Below are 20,466 nucleotides of genomic sequence, written 5' to 3' on the forward strand. Positions count from 1 at the left end.
TAATAAAACGACAAAATCAACAAAGTCACTTGACTTTCTCTTAGGGCAAATTGCCAATCTGCATTTCCAAGGAAAGACTATACATAGACTGAGGGACATTCCAAAATCTGAAATGAGGTTAATCTCAGTCAAGGGACTGGATGTTCTCTGAAACGTCTTGTTGCTGGAAGACAAACAAATCCTTTTGATTGAACTTTAGCTCAAAAAAAGTTATTTACGCAATTGTTTACCTCAGAACATTTTTCTGAGAAACAAGGAAAAGGAAGAACATTTAGCATCTAAACTACTGTCTTCTCAAACGTGAAGGACAGTGAGATTAAATCTGAACATTCAGAATATGATGGGTTGATAACTAGAACTACATCACTACAGTAGGTGCCAAAAAAATAATAATAATCATTTGAGCCCACAGTCAGGTATACTAACATGTGACTGAGCCAAAATAAAAATGCTTTCTGGGGAACTCAAGGGTCACAGTGTGATGTTCACAGGCTCCTTACAGGAATATCAAACGGTCAACTAAATTGATTGTATTCCACCATGATAATGTGGTTTGGTAACTGCTTTTCTACAGAAAGACATGAAGGGAAATAAACATGACTGAAACTGAAAATAAATTGTTAGTTTGTTTGAAAAGTGTTTGTGCGGCCTTAAAATTTAAAGTTTAAAATTATCACTTAAATATTACTTAAATCACTTAAATAGCAAAGTTGTCTTAACTCAGGTTAAAGTTGACAAGACTTGACAATACAAGTGTAATGGATGTAGTCTAAAGTCATTCATTCGTTCATTTGCTTTACAGCTTAGATTCTTTATTAATCTGAGGGCGCCACAGCGGAATGAACCGCCAACTTAGCGAGCATATGTTTTACATAGCAGACGCCCTTTTAGCCTCGACCCATCACTGGGAAACACCCATACACACTCAATCACTCACATGCACTACGGACAATTTTAGCTTACCCAATTCACCTATAGCGCATGTCTTTGGACTATGGGGGGTAACCGGAACTCCGCACAGAAACGTCAACTAACCCAGCCAAGGCTCGAACCAGCAACCTTCTTGCTGTGAGACAATCTTGCTACCCACTGTGCCACTGTGACAGCCTAGTCTAAAGTCAATTAACTTAAACAGAAAAGTTGTAATGAAGAATGATGTTGATAGGACTTCATAATTTAAATGTAATGAACATGTTTTAAGTTTAGTAAACTTAAATACTGAAGTTGACTCTCTCATTTACACACAGACTACAGCCAGTTTTGTTTTCTTCAGTTCACTTATACCGCATGTCTTTGGGGAAAACCAGAGGAAACCCACGCGAACATGGGGAGAACGTGCAAACTCAACATATTTATCACAATGCAAGTACAGTCTTCCAAAGAACACATAATATTTTATTCTTAAGAGTATTTAATTTATTTATAGTCATTTTAATAATTGAATAATTAGAATGTGAAAATGCATGTCCTAAATAAATAATAATAATAAAAATAATAATTAAATAACTAAATGACATTTACATTTTGTCATTTAGCAGACGCAAATAATAAGAACTGTTAACAAAAAAGTGCAGGGTAAAAATTAACAGAGGCTGAGAAATCTGCTACCTATCTATTTTCACTTGACAGACACCCACATGAAAATATACTATAGTAATTTATAGTAAATACTATAGTGTTTTTAACCATACTGACACTGACACCTCCAATAGAGACAGAGAGATTGTGCAATCAGCTAAAATGTTGCTAGAATTATTTTTTAATGTCCGGGAAATATCACCAAAAATGATTGAGGTAATGTCCATGTGTTGTGCGAGAAGTCAGTATACTGATTATTGTGACAGGCCTATATGTGTAATACAGAGGAACAAAATGTCCTGTCTCGCAAGAACTCGGTGCTACATAAATAAACATCAATATGAACACTGGAAACTCAGACGATGAAGTCAGTCCAGATGTGCAAGTCACAGAATTTAGGCAAAACAAGTCCACAGCATTGCAACAATGTAGGAGCACTCAAGAAAGGTTTTTAAAAAAGCACCTAATCTCTGTTATCTATACTGTATGTTGCCCCCCCAAAAAACTGTTGTCATTATAACCTTGTACTATAAGGAGAGGCTCACAGCCCTTGCCTAAAACCCTAAACCGAGATGCGTACCAAACCGTGACTTCAATGTACTCCAATAATAAATACACATTTATGTCACCTTATTGAATCTTTGTAAAACAAGTTTAAAAGAAAGTCTATGGTGTGCATTTACAAAGAAGAGTATTCCTACAGATGGTTAGTCCAGCCCACTTACCTGTGTGAAAAACACTCAGAATTGCACAATGAGTGTTTGTAAGGAAGTAAATATTGCTTATTTGTCCCACTGCTGTTTTTACTGGTTGACACTATTTTGCAAGTGGGTAATAATAAATATTTGGTTAGTGTAGACTGCAGCGGTTCAGGTAAGAAGCTTAACATTTAGTTAAAAAGCTACTTAAATGCTGTTACAGCTCAGATTAATGTTTTGTTTCTAACAGTTTAATTTTGAGGCAATTAGTGGTGTATTAAGCAGGATAATGTCCATCTAGATCAGGTGTGCCCAAACTTTTCTCTATGAAAGACCAAAACCAAACTTGATTAAGGCTAGTGGGCCAGATGTAAATATAATTGAACTAGGTAATTTCCAAATTTATTTAATAAAATTTGAATATAACTACAAAACATTGCTTTATATCAACTAATACAGTATAATGTTGTTGTTGTTTTTTTACATTTTATAATGAAGTTAATACATCTCATTTATAACAGATTTGAGTTACAGTAGTTTTTGCCTTGATTTGCTCGATGATGTCTTCTGCATAGTCCTCTATCCGTCAAGTAACTGTATTTACATTTTTAATAAATCGGATTCATTTACAACATTTAATCGAAACATTTCATTTTAATTAGCTTTTTCTGTAGCTCAGCAGTAAATCACACCAACTCTCTTCATAATTTTTACCCTCTTCCATGATGGGATGATAGGCCAAATCAGAGGTTACAAAAGGCCAACTTTAGCCCACAGGCCCTGCTTTGGGCATCTCTGATCTAGATGGTTGTTTTTGCAAAATAAATCCCTTTAGTCGTATGTAAGCGCTATCTAATAAGCCTGTCAGGTTTTATCCTGCAAGAATTACTGGCTGGATGTACATTACCTATTACTTTTCACGCATTTATTGTGCATGCAGAAAAAAATTCAATGTAAATGCATTCAAGTGCTTAAAACCAAGGAACTGGATGCACTGTAATTAAACTCAGCCTTTGTGATTTTCGATGACCACAACAAACTGCTGCAATACTGAATTTAGATCAATATATTGTGCAGTCATACTTAAACAATTTATTTTTGAAAGCACATTGAATTAAGCTTTATTTGTGACATAAGCAAAATAGATTTTAACCTTAACCCTCTACTGCACTGTGTAACCATATGGTAATATGATACTTATGTTTCTTAAGGCCAACATTATTATTTTTTTTTGTTTGTTGGAAAGAGATGACCTTAGTTTAGCCAATGATGTGCTTTGGTTAGGTCACATGACGTGCAGTATTTTTCTGTAGCGCGATTTCTGACGTTTATAGTGAGTAGTCGCTGAATGCATATGTAAACGTCAATAAAAACAAAGGATCAGTGAGTTCTGATTACATATTCACACCTTTTTTTTTATCAAATTAGTTTTTTGTAAATGGATCAAATGTATATGTTGCCAAATGGCAACACTGTGCAACGGTGAAACATACAATATTGCAATGGGTTAGCTAGCTAGCAAGGTCAGCTGTGAACTGAAGTTGTAACAATATAACAATAACAACATGAAAGCTAGTAGTATAATGTTGATTAGTCATCTGTTAATGGCATTTGCATGTGGATAAAATCTAGTTTTAATGGCAATACTACTTTTGAACTGATATGAATACAGGGAACAGTGTATTAGCGAGCACCAGCATGTTCTATGGTAAGTGAAAGAAGAAAAAGACAGAACTGGCTCTTCCTGCAGATGAAAGTGAAGATGAGATGGGTTTTAGTGACCATGAGAATGATGCAGACGGGACATTTAATAGAGACAGTTCAGGTAAGTTAGCTCAGAGGCAGACAAGACAGGTGTAGTATAGTATATACATATAATATATAAATATTGTTAGCTAGTAGCTACATTATTCTGATGCATCTAGATATATTAGACTTGTTATTTATTTGTTAAAATATTTACTGGAGAAAATATTTATATTTACTGTATGTTGTAAACATGATAATACAATATTTGGTTTGTTTTTAAAAAATTCAGCAAAAAAAGAATGGAATGAATGAAAGCTGTTGGAATATCTATTGTTAGAAAGTATAAATAAAGTGTCATTTAGTTTTGTGTTAAAGCTTATAATACCAATTATTCCTTCATTCATTCATTTTCTTTTCGGCTTAGTCCCTTTATTAATCCAGGGTCGCCACAGCGGAATGAACCGCTAACTTATCCAGCACATTTTTACGCAGCAGATGCCCTTCCAGCCACAACCTATCTCTGGGAAACATCCACACACTCACTCATTCACACTCATACAATACGGACAATTTAGCCTACCCAATTCACCTGTACCACATGTCTTTGGACTGTAGGGGAAACCGGAGCACCCAGAGGAAACCCACGCGAATGCAGGGAGAATATGCAAACTCCACACAGAAATGCCAACTGGCCCAGCCGAGGCTCGAACCAGCAACCTTCTTGCTGTGAGGCGACAGCACTAGCTACTGTGCCACTGCGTCACCCAACACCAATTAAATCATTTCAAACAACAAAATTATTAATTATAAGTCCTACATTAGAAATTTCTAAGTTAGATCCACTGTTAGACGTTGTTGCCAACATTTCATAAAGTATTTTTGTAATTTATTATAAAGAAAATGATTTTTCCAAAAAAAAATTTACAGCACTACAAGTTAAGCCATTTTAAGAAAAGAAAAACAGTCAAGTTTTTTTTATAGATTTATCATAATGCGTGCGGTAGAGGGTTGAGTACATAAGTTAATTTCCTTCAGCTTAGTCCATTATTTATCAGAGGTCGCCACAGTCAAATATTCTGGCATATGTTTTAAGCAGCAGATTCCCTTCCAGCCGCAAAGCCACTTTGGACTTTGAACTCCACACAGAAATGTCAACTGGCCCAGCCGGGACACAAATCAGCTTGCCTACCACTGAGCTTAAGTACATACAGTATATTACAATTTAAGCATGACAGCGAAATAAAAGGCATGTAAGCATGTAGCTACACATAAATCTGGCCCTCATGGTACCAATGATGTCTCATGCTGTTTCTCAGACAAAATTTATACACTGCAATTTACTTGACTTGCCATTTTTCTATTTGTTCATTTGTTTTCTGTTTGCTTGAATTATAATTAGGTTGAGGGGCTTTCCTGGCTCATGTTGCTAGGTGAGATATAAATAACAATTTTAAAACTCCAGATTATCATTGAATCAATATGCTAGATGTTTTGTGGATTTCACATTGTCAGACACTAGATGGCGCCAAAGCAAAAGAAATGATCAACAGCGTCAGTGGACAATGAAGCAATAAGATTCACACAAAAGAAGAGCAGATTTACATAAAATACATATTCTTTTTCCAATTGTTTTTTTCCATTTTCATGTCTAGATTCTGTTTTTTGTTTATTCTTTTAAAAATCAATTGTATAGGTTAAATTTAAACTATGTAATCCAAAAAGCATGTCCAAATGATTGAAATCATTAAGTAATTCTGTTAAAACATTTAATAAGAGTTTAGCTACAGTAAAACCTTATTAAAATGTTTAAATTTATTAGAAAAAAATTCTGTTAAAATTAAACATTTGAACAACAACAGTGTAGTTGTTCCTTAAAATTCCTTATTATTAATAATAGTTTTATTATTATTGAACTGAGAGAAGTATAATCTACTTTGAAACAGATGCAGAATTACTTCACTTTACACAGAACCTCTATTTTGACAGGTTTGAGCTCCTCTGTGCACATAATGATAAAAACAGTCAAATGCTTGTAAGTGGCTCTCAGTGCAGATCTGAAATAAAGTGATGTGTTCATGTCTCATAGTAAGGCAACAGACTGAAACTGCACAACTGTCACACATGATTGATGCATAGAGTTAACAAAATAGCATGTGCTTTTGTGGATTAATATTCACTACTAATTTAGATTTCAATTTGGTTAGATTTACAGCACTGCAGAACGTTAATATATTCATCCAAAATCTGCATTAATCAGCCAATTCCATTTTCATAAGTGGATCCTGTAATTGTGTTTACCTTTTCTATATTTCAGAAAGCATACGGCACTGGAAGGATGAACACAGACTCACCTGAGCAGGAGGAGACTGCATGGGGTTGTTGTCGAGTGCGATGTGCTGTAACTGCTTGAGTTTGCGGTAAGAAATGGGAATCTCTGTGATCTTATTACAAGAAAAATCCAGCCTGATCAATGGCAGATCGGACAGTTCTGTGTTAAAAAGAAAATATATATATAAGAAATTCTTTGCTAACCAAGTGCTAGCAGCATAACTAGATTCCCCAAGTTTATATACAGCAAAGCTACTGTATGTTTTATTTGATTCATGCTTCTGGTGACATGTCAATGACATGTGTCAGTACCATCTGGTAACACTTGTAGACAGTTTCTCCGTATGTTAAGCTCTCGTAACGCGAGGAGTTTCCCCATCTGAGCAGGAAGCACCTGGATCTCATTACAGCTGATGTCCTAAACAGAGACAATGCATGCACTGTATGTATACAAACATCACAGACTGATGCATATTAATATAACATGTACATCTTTATTTACATACTGACCAGTTCCATGAGGTCTTTGGCCTTTCCGATCTCCTCAGGAACAGAAGGGAGTTTATTGTTGCTGACCACCAGCACTTTCAGAGGAAGATTGAAGAGAAACTTGGGGAGAACAGAAAGCTGATTTCGACTGAAAACAACAAAATACAAGGTTTAGCTTCAATAGCCTTAAGTAAATACTATTTAGCATCTTTTGCTTTCGCTAATGAGGTAACACCAACAACAAGAGGCAAAAGTCAATTCAACCTCATACAGTTATTTTCTTTGAGCAAAGGTTTTTTTTTAAATATTTTAAAAAGAAATGTCGAAGTCAATTATCGAAAAGCAAAAGCTTTATACACACCTATTGGCAAGATCTGTTTTACATAAATGACACTTTTTACATTGCGTATGTTTACATGGACAGCAATAATCAGGTTTTAATACAATTAAGGCAATACACTGATTAAGAGTCTACCTTGTAAACAGCGATTTTTGATTACCTTAATCCGACTAAAGTCGTAATCGAAGTAAACAGAAATGGATTTAAGACATGTGGAGTATGCCAATTTTAGTCGCATTATTGAAGTTCAGTACTACCATTATTACCATCGTGTAGGATGTTTGATACATTTTGTGACAGGATATTCCATACACAAACGGCTGTTTGACACTATTCTCTGCACCTACCGAGTCAGCAAAGGACCCCAGACACCTCCATCGCAAAATGAAGAGATTTTTTTTTTTCCTCAAACAGCATGCCGAATCAAATTCCATTGAAACAACACTCTTCCAGCAATTCAATCACAGGGGACATGCATGAAAGGTTTCTGAATGAAAGTGAAACTGCCGAGCTGCAGTTACATCAAAAAACTAAAAATCAAAACACCCAAAATTACATGAAACTCCAGAGTAAACATGGATAGTGTGGAGAAGCAATAACATTTATTGAATTATGTGCTATAACATGTAAAATGTGATCATGAAGGGAACATTTAAAAAGCAACACCTTCATCATATTATTGTCTTATTTAGATTAAGGTGAATAATTCGATTGCTGATATCCATGTAAACGTAGTCGCTGACACTTTTGACCATTATGAAATTACATCTTTTGGACTTCTTCCAAAAGATAGTAAGATGATGTAAAAGGGGCAAAAAAATGGAGAAAAAAAAATATTTCTCAGCTTTTATTTACATTTAAACAAAATAATTTAGTCAGAATTTACCAGGGGTATGAATAATTTCAGGCTTGACGTTTAACTGATGTTTAATTTGTAATAAAACTTAATAATTGTACAGTACTAATAATACTAATAACGAACAAACAACAATGTATAGCACAAAAGCCAGATACCAATAAAGTCTTCAAAATAGAGAACATTTAATGAGCTGATTGATTAAACTAACAGACAAAGGCATCACGGTGTGTGTGTGTGTGATTACCTGATGTTCAAGTAAGTGAGCATCTGTAGGTTGACAATGGCCTCTGGAATGGTCTTTATGCAGTTGTGGTAGAGGTTTAATGACTCCAGTGGTGCAAACATACAAACTTCTGGGGGAATTTCACAAAAACGGTTTTTCGACAAGTCTGCGGAAGAGAAGGAGAAATCAAAGTCAATAAAATAATAAGGTGGATACTTTTTACAGATTTTTGTTTTCCAACTGAATTATATATTGATCATACATTGATCCAAACACCAGGAAGCCAGTTACTTGATTAGTCTCATCTTTTTGAGGAGCTACACCTTATCAGACATCGACAGAGCGGCAGAGAAACAAGAATGCAAGAGAAAAAACGAATAGGAGGAAGATTCTTGATTTATCCAAGCAGTACATTGAAGTCAGATGCAGTGCTGATATGACACAGGCAGGGCACAGAGCCATGAGAGCAAACCGAGGCCCGTGGCATGAGTGGTAACTACTGTGTGACCTCTGTGTGAGCCACCTGTCTCAAGTCTCACGAAGACGTTCTTGACCTTATTCAATTCAAGTTTATTTATTTTTAGAGCGCTTTTCACAATAATTTATGTTTCAAAGCAGCAATTCAAAAGGTGCTAATTATTGCATTACAATCAAAATCAGAAGTCGTATGTTACTATAACTTTATTAATTAATAATAACTTAAACTAATTAACTAATTACAAATAACGCTATCAGTTAAGGTTATTGTATATAAATATAGTTAACCTGCAGTTGTACAGTTTAAGTGAAAGGTGATGAACTTTAAGCATATAGATGACCTTAACAGGAGAAGAGGTAGCAGTGGTAGACGAAAGAGAACCAGGCCTGAAGCTTGTGTTTTGTTATGCTTTCAGTTCAGCAGTAGTCACCCTGAAGGACTGCCACCAGCTTACCACCTATTTGTTCTATATTTATCTATTAAATAAAATTGTTCTCCAGCTCCTTTCCAATGGCAGGGAGCCACCGGCCTCATTACAGATACCTGCAGTAAAATGACCTGAATACATGAGTTATGAGGCCCCATCAGTCATTCATTCATTCATTTTCTTTTCGGCTCTTTCCCTTTATTAATCAGAGGTCGCCACAGCAGAATGAACCGCCAACTTATCCAGCTTACGTTTTACGCAGCGGATGTCCTTCCATCTGCAACCCAATACTGGGAAACACCCATACACTCTCATTCACACACATACACTACAAACAATTGAGTTAATCCAATTCACCTATAGCGCATGTATTTGGACTTGTGGGGGAAACCAGAGCACCCACAGAAACCCACGCCAACACTGATGCAAACTCCACACAGAAACAGCAACTAACCCAGCCGGGACTCGAATCAGCGTCCTTCTTGCTGTGAGGCGACATCGATACTGCGCCACCACGCCGCTCCTCCAATCAATCGTATTTAAGTATTTTAATTTTTTTGTATGAAGAGGGAAACGTAAATTTACTGATCTTGTACGTTTGTGTTTACATGCTATTAATTAAACAACAGTTATACGCTGTTCAGCTGAACTAAGAGCTGGTTTTGCTTGAATTGCTGCGCACGTTTCAGACACACTGTCAATCTGGGGTCTTTTGTGACACTTTCTGCTGGTTACATCATTATGGCAGTCGACAGCAACCAAGTGACTTGCTGAATCACTCAACTGATTTGCTAAAAGACACTGATTTAATTAGTAGTCAAATTACCATTTTCCAAATAATCTCAGTGGCTGATTTTGCTTTGACTTCATTTTGAATTGCACAGAAACAAACACCTCAGTCTACAATGTATCATTCCCCAAATGGACATCCGTCTCAAACTCAGACTAAAATAAGTAGTTTTGCGCAAATAAAAACTCCCTTCCTTTTCTTTATAAGTAAACATTTTTAAAACCATAAATGTGCACAGCTAGTGTTCTGAGCAAACGATAAACTTCTGGTGAAAGCTTAATTTGACTATTTATTAATTTTATACGGTTCTTTTTACAGCATTGATGGTGTAATGTAATTAAAATACAATCAGTAGATAGACTTAAGCATTCATTTAGTTGTTCAAGAATAAAACGTGTAAATGCAAGTGCCATTAGTAGCAGCAGGCTAATGCAGAAACTCCATTGAAAATACTAGGGTAAAGTAGATTGTCATACTTTAAAGACATGACAGGGGGGAAACGAAAGCTCTTGAACAGGCTGACTGAATATTAAAAGTCTGTATATAGGCCATGGTTGTGAATGAAGAAGTTGTCAGTCAGCTGTATATGCTTTTGCTGATGCCATCTGTTTGTATACAACTTTTAAAACATTGTTTCTTTTTTTACATAAGACCAGTTAAAAGCAAATTCCATTGACGACATAATGAGCATTAGCAACAACAGAATTGAGAACAAGTTATTTAAAAATATTACTTTACACAAATATTTTATATCATAATTATTAAGAAATTTAATTATTGCAAAAATATGATTAAACTAAAATACTAACATAAATTGTGAGTATTCACAGAAACCCACGTTTAGTATTTACATCCTTTTAATATTGATATTTTATAGGTATCGATACCAAGCAAGAATCTTGTGCGTATGGAAATATTGATACTGCCTCCCTATGAAGCACTGTAAATGACATAACGTAGTAGTTCTCCTGAGACAGGCACTAATGCACTCTATTACAACTTCAGATCTGGGCTGCCATTACCATGCTGTTGCCATGACAACAGACATGCTTGCAGAAGAAAAATCAACTTCCTTTATAACTCACATCCTCTCTAAAATGAGGAACAGTGATTTAGTTACAGTCTTTCAGACTTCTTTAAAAGCAGACGGAAACAGACGAATAAAGAAAGATAATGATACCAGAATTTAGGGTCTACTAATTACATCCTTCAAGGAGTTTGAGGCCAAATGCCAGCAAAAAAAAAGGATTCATTCACTATTTTGGGCTTGGCACTTTTCAGCCAATGGGATGCAAGCAGAGAGAGAGAAAAGGCATTTCTGGCTGTGCAGCAGTGGTTGCCAAACTGAAGCTGTGCTGCCTGGCAACTATTACAGACTGAAGCAGTGTTGCCTGGCAACCGTTACCAACCCAAACTGTGCTGACTGCACCTCAGACATTCCTCTTGATCAGCCTTCAGTCGGCTGATAAGAGAGCAGCATATACTCTTGTTCAGTAGCTTGGGGTTCAACACAAAAGCACCAAGGCTACACATTATTAGCATCTACACATAGCGGCACATTTCATTTGCACAAAAAACTCAAGACATTTAGTCAGATTAATGTTATACAAAGGTATATCTTTGTGCTGTAATATTCAGATCATGTCTCCATGTGTCCCCAATGCACTGAAAACCCTGATAAGTTGACTGAACAAAATTAATTGAGTAAACTCGTTGCCTCAATTTATTTGGTATTTAACTTGCCGGTTTGGTAGATTATACTTAAATTGTTCAGTTCACTGTGTGTTTCTATGTGTGTGTGTAATTATATGCTATGAAAAATATGTTAAAAAGAAAATAAGTAGCCATTTATTCCAATAATTAATAATGAATAGTGAATAATTATGCATGAAGCCTTGTTTTCTAATTAAAAAAAGACCTTGCCCTAAAAGGTTGCACATATTAGAATTTCACAGTCAAGACTACATTAATAATGACCCATTTTTTTCAAAGGATTGTGATTTTAAGCTTACTATACTTGAAATCTTAAGTTTATGCATTTTCATTGTATATAAGTTAAATGAACTCATATTTTTCGGTTACAGGGCCAAAGTGCAATATTTTAAGTATTGTTCAATTAACTTTACTTGATTGTTTAAGTAAAGACAACATATTAGGGTTTACAGTGTGGGCTGATTAGCATGATAAGGTGCTTTTCCACTGCATTGCATGAAGTGGTTCTGCACAGCTCGTTTTAGAAGCTTTTCCACCTTGGGTGAGGTTACAAGCAGCTATACCTTTACCAAAATGTAACATATACTAGAGCAGCACAACATATAGTTTCAACATCAATATTGCAATGTGCAATAGTCACATTGCATGAAATGCAATGTTAAGTTTATGTGTTTGGATTATAGTTTTTTAGGAGCCACAGTTCAGAACCAGAATTTTGGATTCACTAAAGAGTTTAACTATAATGTGAAAAGTGATCATTTACATGTGTTCTTAAGGCCAATGACAGTGTAAGCATTCAGACACAAGCAATTGTACTGTTTGTAAGTCTAATAAAGATGTATTTATTGAATTATTCAACCGATGAAGACTAAACAATGTCAGGTTATATTTGATTATTCAATTTCTGTACCTAAATACTGTGATGTAAAATATTTCATTTCTACCTTCCTGTCACGGTTGGTGGGTGGGAAAAAGAGCTAGGACTCAAGTGCGGCAAATAATATGGGGTTTGTATTACGAAAAAAAAAAAAGTAAGGCAGCATGGTGGCGCTGTGGGTAGCGCTCTTCAGGGCAAGAAGGTTGCTGGTTCAAGTCTTGGCTGGGTCAGTTGGCATTTCTGTGTAGAATTCGCATGTTCTCCCCGTGTTCGCATTGGGTTTCCTCAGGGGGTTCGGTTTCCCCCACAGTCCAAAAACCTGCGGTACATGTGAATTGAGTAAGCTAAATTGTCCGAGAGTATGTGTGTGAATAGAAGTGTATAGGGGTTTCCCAGTTATGGGTACAGCTGGAAGGGCATCCGCTGCGTAAAACATAATGCTGGATAAATTGGTGGTTCATTCAGCTGTGGGACTAGACAATAGACAGGAGAGCACATGACACAAAGACAACACAAGCCATGTGCTCACTAGAAAACAGGACTAGAACATGCAGCCAATAGCCCATCCACACATACAGACTTTTGCGGAAAATTATCGGCAATTTTCTGGAAAAGGATCATGTTTGAACAGGTCCTTTTTTAATATACTGGTAAATTCATTCCGGCCATTTTCCGGAAAAAGAAGTTGTAACATTACCGGTAATTCGCCGGAATGCTGCGATGTGTGAACGCATAAAGAAAAATTGCCGGAAAGTGCGCGTTCACAATTACAGCGTGATGACGTGAGACATCTACTCCTGCTAATCAGAACATTCAGACACAATCACATCCATGCAGTTTATAAATAAAATAAAATAAAACAAAAATAAAAGCATTTGAATATTTTTCCAGACACATTTAGCTGCTAGATGTTCATCAGGTAACATTTATCCTTTTTATCCATTTGTTCCTTTTTACTGCCAACTGTGGAAAGAATTTTCGATAAAATGCTTATGATAAACTGATGTCTGTTTACCTTCAAGCTCTGCTTCAGCTGCTTAACGCGTGTGCATGTGAATAAGCCAGTAAGCGCCAGCACACACACCTATTATGTACCATCAACCATCAACAAAAACCTGACCCCTTTTGTGCTTACAAATACAGCTGTTAAGATGTTATTTCTGGTTAATGCTCTCAGAATTTACCTGTATTTTGGAATGGATGTGTGAATGTTCTTTTTAGAAAAAAATCCGGAACGTCCTTGCCTGTGCGAACAGCGCTTTTTTTAATTTACAGGTAAAGTCGTTCCCGTAATTTTCCGGATATTTACTGGTATCACTGTGTGAAAGGGGCTAATGACTCATTAACTGCGTGTTCACAAGAAACACAACACTAAAGCATGCGACCAACATGTAAACATGGAGCCATGTGCTCTACAAAACACCAAGACGAGACAGAATGCAAGACATGAGTACACGATAAATACAACACTTACCGTGCACTCACATGCGCCATGCATGTTTCCGATCCCAGAGCCAACCAAACACAAGTAGACTGGAGCTCTGGTACCAAAAACACCATGCCATGAACAAAACACACACCAGGATAAAAGTGCACATCCCGCAGGTCCATGTCAAGCAGTAGCGCACATGGCCTAAGCACAGTCAAGACGAAGACAGACAAGGACAGGATAAGATTGCTCTATTAAAATTAATATTTTCTCAAACCGAGCACAACATACAAGACAGGACAGGACTGGTATCTGGACTCTGCCACCAAAACAAGAATTAACAAGACCGAAGTGGCAGAATCCTGCTCAAAAACACCATTCTATCAGTAGCATTTGTTGCTTCTGTGTTGTGACTCGGTTGGAGCTGTGCATTCTTTTTATGTCACATTTATAATTGTCAGGTACAACTATAGCAATAACCCCACCCACTTAAAGTCTCTTCTCTAAATGCAAACTGAGCTGACCAAAACCATAATGAAGCGAGCAAAACCGAAAGTAGAAAAGCAAGCTGTAAAATTAGCTGTAACCACACCAACATATATTACAAATTACACAGAGGCTTCAAAGTGAAGTACAGGCAAAACGTGCGTCAACAACTTTTTTCTTCTAACAACCAGGAATCTCATAGTCTTACAAAACTAGGGTGTAAGGGATTAATTAAGGCTGATTTCATCCCATTTTACAATAATTCAGCTGTGGAAATATAAATATATCTAATCTAGTTTCAAATAAACAACAATCTATATAACTGAAAAGTTTTTAATTTGGTTTTTAATTATCTAATTTCATTCAAAACTTCATCAAAAACGCATGTGCCTTTGCCTTTGGGTGATACTTTCAGGCCAAAGAAACTCTTTTTCTTTCTCTTTTTGTTGAAACTCATGCTTTGTTTGGCCATCTCCACCTAGCCACCCCCACCTCCTAAAAACTTATCATAGAAGCATTTTAGACTTGCTTTCAGACTGCAGATTTGTAAGAGACTCCTGTAGGCTCGTGCGGACTTGGGGACTTCTTGAAGATGCTGTATGACTGGAGACTATCCAACACGTCTTAATAAATGTATTCTGATGAACCTACAGTGCCAATTTATCCAGCATGTTTTATACAGCGGATGCCTTTCCAGCTGCAACCCAGCACTGAGAAACACCCATACACTCTTGCATTCACACACATACGCTAAGGCCAATTTAGCTTATTCAGATCACCTATGCCGCATACAAGCGACAACATCCCCTTCTCCCAAGTGATGCTAATACGCAAGTAACTGAAACTGCAATTCATCGAAATTTCACTAGTCTTAGCTCCATAATAGAGCAGATTCCTATTGAGTCCGCTGTTAAAATGGTTAAAACTTTACAGTAAAAAAAAAACAGCTTGGTAGAAAAAAACTATTTTGGTGTATAAAGCTATTATTACCCTTCATGACAACTGTGAGGGGGTGAATTTTTTTTATAACTCATCCGTTTTGTTTATATTAAGGTATATAAAGTCTGCATAATTAAAGGCGTGGCCACTTGAATGACAGCTAGGTCTCACTGGTTGCAGTCACGTCATTCCGTCTGATTAGCCGCTGAACTCTGCATATATATTGTATTTTTTTTGTTTTGTTTTATGTGGCTTTACACAGTCAGTTGCCTTTTGGAATGATTTCTTACAATTATCAGATATTATGGCATTCTGTGTGCACTTAATTGTGCTCACAAACCATTCAAGTGGCCTTCACTTCACAGGTGAGTGAAATTCTATACTTATATACCATCTCTATAAATGAATTTGTTTGTTTTTTTTAAGATAAATTATCATTTATTATTTTCTTCAGAGCTGTAATGCACTCCAGAATCTGACAGATTGATTGGCTGTAGGTTATAAAACAGTCATCTGAAATGTGATTATACAGTTTTATGCCTGGATTTTATAAATAGCCTTGCATTTGCTAACACAGACTATATTTAAAGTATCTGGAAGTAATTTGCATTTTCCTCCTGTAGAAAAACATCCTAAGAACAATGTTTAGTGGCTTAATGTGTTACAACAGTGTTTTTAAAAGACTAAACACTTTATTGATATAGTGTACAACCAAGCACATGTGCTCAGAACACAAATGAATCGCAGGTATTGAAGTTAAGCTTTTCTCCCAAAGAAAAGCCCATCTAAGCAAAATGCTAGCAGGCATCTGTAGCTCCGCTCACGCTCTGCCTCTTTGCCCATTTTTCGATGATGTGAAAACAAAATGGTGACAATTGGCCACGCCTACTTGTAGCTTCATTTGCACTCTTCAGAAACCTATGGGTGACATCATGGATACTACGTCCATATCTTCTAGCCTATGACCGCATGTCTTTGGACAGTGGAGGAAACCCAAGCAAACAAGGGGAGAACATGCAAACTCCACACAGAAACATCAACTGACCCAGCCAGAGCTCGATCTTCTTGTTGTGACGCGACAGTGCTAACCATATTCAAGCAATACACAAAAAGTATATTTTTAAATCCTTATAGTATGTATGATGTTATCAAAAAAAGTGTTTAGATACATCATCATTGAAACAATGCACTTTGGTAGCGCCGTTTTTAATGTAAATATTCCACACCAAAATTGGATTAGAATGTGTACTTAATTAAATGATTATGCTATTTTAAATATTACAAAAAAAATACTTTCTATCTCTTTTTATTTAACGATTGTCCTGTACTATTAAAAATCATTGATGTCTTAGGGCTTTCGAATATTACTGTGTACAATTATCTATAATGTCTATCAAAACCTGAGGAGATTAACTAATCACTTGAACTGGAAAAGAGCTGTGCAAATGCATCACACACACACACACACACACACACACACACACACACACACACACACACACAGTGAGAAAGAAACAGACAGACTATATAAGGAAGTGAGCATCAGAGTCAGACAAACAAAGACACTGACTGAGTGAAGAGAACCTTGAAGATAGGACAGAATGACTGAAGAGCTTGATTGAGTGAGTGAGTGTGTGTGTGTGTGTGAGTGTGTGTGTGTGTGTGTGTGTGTGTGTGTGTGTGTGTGTGTGTGTGTGTGTGTGTGTGTGTGTGTGTGTGTGTGTACGTGTGTGCGTAAATGAGTGGACAGAGAGAGGAGTGTGCGAGAAGGAAAGATAGTGGGATAAATTGATGAGAATTCCTTAAGACAGTGACATTTCTAATATCAGCTCAGCATCTCAAGTAGTATGTGTGTGCATGCGTGTGTGTGTGTGCGTTTCTGTATATTTTGGCACAAAACCAATGAAATCTGACCAAAAGGAAATGGCTGTAAGTATAAAGTATGAGCATATAGTCTCAGATTTGCTTCTTTCATCTGTTCTTTTCCTTGTCTCTTTTCCTTTAGTGATTTTCTTTTTTTATATCGAAACAATACTGAGGCACAGCTGTTTAGCAGAAGGGACCAGACCCCCACCACTAGCGCGCGCACACACACACACACACACACACACACACACACACATACACACACACACACTTAAATGAGAAATCAATGTGCTTTTAATGCATGGACTTAAGGCCAATGGATATGATACGGGCTATCGGCAGACTTCCTTAATGTCTTCTTGACAGGGAGAGGGCTCATATTTCTGAAACACACACACACACACACACACACACACACACACACACAAAGCAAACACAGTGCCCCATGTGTTTCATGAATATGATAATGAGTTGCACTGATATATTTTATCGGTCTTGTCTATTGCTCTCTAAAATAACCGTCTCAAAATGCACAACTGACAGGCTGTGTTTGATGGCTGCCAACTCATTTTTTTAAGTGAAGTTAACATTTTAAATGAAGCAACAACAACTAAAAGACTTTCAAATATCCATGGCTAGACATAAAATGAATGAATATACAGGCATAATCATAACTTCATCTTCTTTAAAACACAGATAAAGTTAATATGCAGAGCTCTCATCATTTCTATGTATTAACGTATTAAGTCTAAGGCAGAGATGCCCAAACTAGGGCCCGTGGGCCAAAGTTGGCCCATTGTAATCTTTGATTTGGCCCACCATCAGATCTGAGAAAGGAGTATTGGGGCAAATGATTTTAACAGAGATTGTCATTTCTAGTGTAAAATAATATTTTTTGTTTGTTTTATTTATTGTTAAGCTGTAAAAAAAAGCCAACTGAACTTAAATGTTTAAATAAAATGTTATTGTAAATAAATAAATACTTTGTCAAAACCTTAAATACTTTTACTCAAGGACATCAGCGAAAATCAAGGCAAAATCAGGTGTAGCTTATTTAGTATAACTCCATTCTGTTATAAATGAGTTTTTACTGTATTAGGTTCATTATAAAAACATAAAAAATAAAATAAAACTGCTTTAGTTAAAATAAAAGGGTGTCACGGTGGTGCAGTGGGTAGCACAATCTCCTCACAGCAAGAAGGTCGCTAGTTTGAGCCCCTGTTGGGTCAGTAGGCATTTCTATGTGAAGTTTGCATTTTCTCCTCGTGTTGTCATAAGTTTCCTCCGGGTGTTCCGGTTTTCCCCACAGTCCAAAGACATGTGCTATAGGTGAATTGAGTACGCTAAAATGGCCACAGTGTATGAAAGTAAAAGTGTGTAAGTGTTGGGTTGTGGCTGAAAGGGCATTCGCTGCGTAAAACATATGCTGGATAAGTTGGTGGTTCATTTTGCTGTGGCAAACCCTGATGAAAATGAATTAATAAATGAATAGTTAATATTAGGGCTGTGCAATTAATCCAAAATCCCATTTCGATTTCGATTTTGGCTTCTAACGATTATGAAAAAGCATTAATCGAGATAAAAAATTATTGCATCATATACCGCCCCCTTTCCAGTTGTACACATTTGTTGCTCTGCAAAGCTGAGCTTCACATGAAAAATGACTAAAAGCCTGTACTGTAATGTAATGTTTGCAGCACGGGATGCGCATACATGTTTTTACAAGCGCAAACAAGACCGCAAGCTTCTCTGTGTGTGCGGTGCACACACAAAGCATACAGTCAGCATTCGGTCTCATTCGCACACTGAGACGAGCAGAGCACACACATCTAAAGTCATCTTAATGTGAGAGCTTTAATGGTCAAATAGTTGTCAAATCGCAGTGTTTAGTAATTATTCATATTGATCCTCATTTGTGTAATAAACAAATGAGTTGAGAATCAAAAGACACGTGAAAGAGAAACCATTAAAGTGACAGCCCGCAATATTCCTGCAGCCACCTGTTTCCATCATTATTAAGCAAACAACCAAAGGAGAAAATCCCTCACTGCCCTTGACTGAAGGAGTGCTGTAGCTAAAGTGTTTGTCTTACAGTGAAGATGCTTAAAGCAGTTTGTTTGATATTTTTATTTGATTGTATTAATTTCTCTTTCCTTTGAATATAAGAATATATGACTGAATATATGCTGTTGAAGACAAAGTTATTAGCCTTACTGAATATTAACAACCCTTTCCCCCCAAATTTCTGTTTAATGGAAAGAAGTTTTTCCATTACCCATTTCTGAATCTGATAGTTTTAATCAATCATTTCAACAGCTGATTTCTTTTATCTTTGCTATGATGACAGTAAATAATATTTTACAAGATATTTTTCAAAATACAAGTATTCAGATTAAAGTGCGATTCAAAGGCTTAATTAGGGTAATTAGGCAAGTCATTGTATAACAGTTTCTTCTGCTGACAATCAAAAATTTTTATTGCTTATGGGGGCTTATAACACTGACCTTAAAATAGGTTTCAAAATATTTAAACCTGCTTTTATTCTAGCTAAAATAAAACAATTAAGCCTTGCTCCAGAAGAAAAATATTATTGGAAATACTAAATTCCAATATTTTTTGGAAATAATTATTTTTTATTTTTTAATTCACAGAAGGGCGAATAATTTTGTCTTCAACTGATAATCGTTTTGAATAATCATGATTACAATTATGACCAAAGTAATTGTGATTATGATTTTTCCCAAAATCGAGCAGCCCTAGTTAATATAAAGCAATGTTTTGTAGTTATTTTTAAATATTATTGAATAAATTAAAAAGTGCTTATGGCAGCTATTTTTACCTTCGGCCCACTAGCCTCAATCTAGTTTTGTTTTTAACCCTTCATAAGAAAACGTTTGGGCACCCTTGATCTAAGGTAATGAATATTTTCACGCTTCAACAGAAGCTTAACATGCCTGACCCACAAGAACAACGTCCGTTGGTTCTGCTGAATCAGGTTTACACATGCAAATTCAATCTTTATATGTGAATAAAAGTTAATTCACATGTAATACTTTCACAATGTCTTCCTGTAGGTTTACAGCTTAATGGATGTGTGGACAAACATTATAAAATAATTTTTAAAATTTCTTCATTTGTGCTCCACAGAATAAAAGACAGCCATGCAGTTTCTGAAATGTTCTGTGGTTCAGCAAATG

The 20,466-nt window shown here is 36.2% G+C and overlaps 1 protein-coding gene across 5 annotated transcripts in view; it reads right to left on the bottom strand.

Annotated features, from left to right (window-relative positions):
- lrch2 (leucine-rich repeats and calponin homology (CH) domain containing 2) overlaps positions 1–20,466 on the bottom strand; it is a 108,876-nt gene that overhangs the window by 67,323 nt on the left and 21,087 nt on the right. For all 5 annotated transcript variants that reach the window (XR_015491448.1, XM_087253763.1, XM_087253762.1 and 2 more), the window contains exons 2-5: positions 8,286–8,430; positions 6,864–6,990; positions 6,666–6,771; positions 6,377–6,513 (exon numbers count right to left, since the gene is read on the bottom strand). Coding sequence is in view for 4 of the 5 variants with exons in the window: in XM_087253763.1 (XP_087109889.1) it covers positions 6,377–6,513; positions 6,666–6,771; positions 6,864–6,990; positions 8,286–8,430 (515 nt within the window). In the remaining variant the exon portion in view is untranslated. The remainder of the gene's footprint in view (positions 1–6,376; positions 6,514–6,665; positions 6,772–6,863; positions 6,991–8,285; positions 8,431–20,466) is intronic.

The sequence above is a fragment of the Danio rerio genome, chromosome 5 (genome assembly GCF_052040795.2).
Source record: "Danio rerio strain M-AB ecotype USA chromosome 5, GRCz13ab, whole genome shotgun sequence".
In the NCBI taxonomy this organism is placed as follows: domain Eukaryota; kingdom Metazoa; phylum Chordata; class Actinopteri; order Cypriniformes; family Danionidae; genus Danio; species Danio rerio.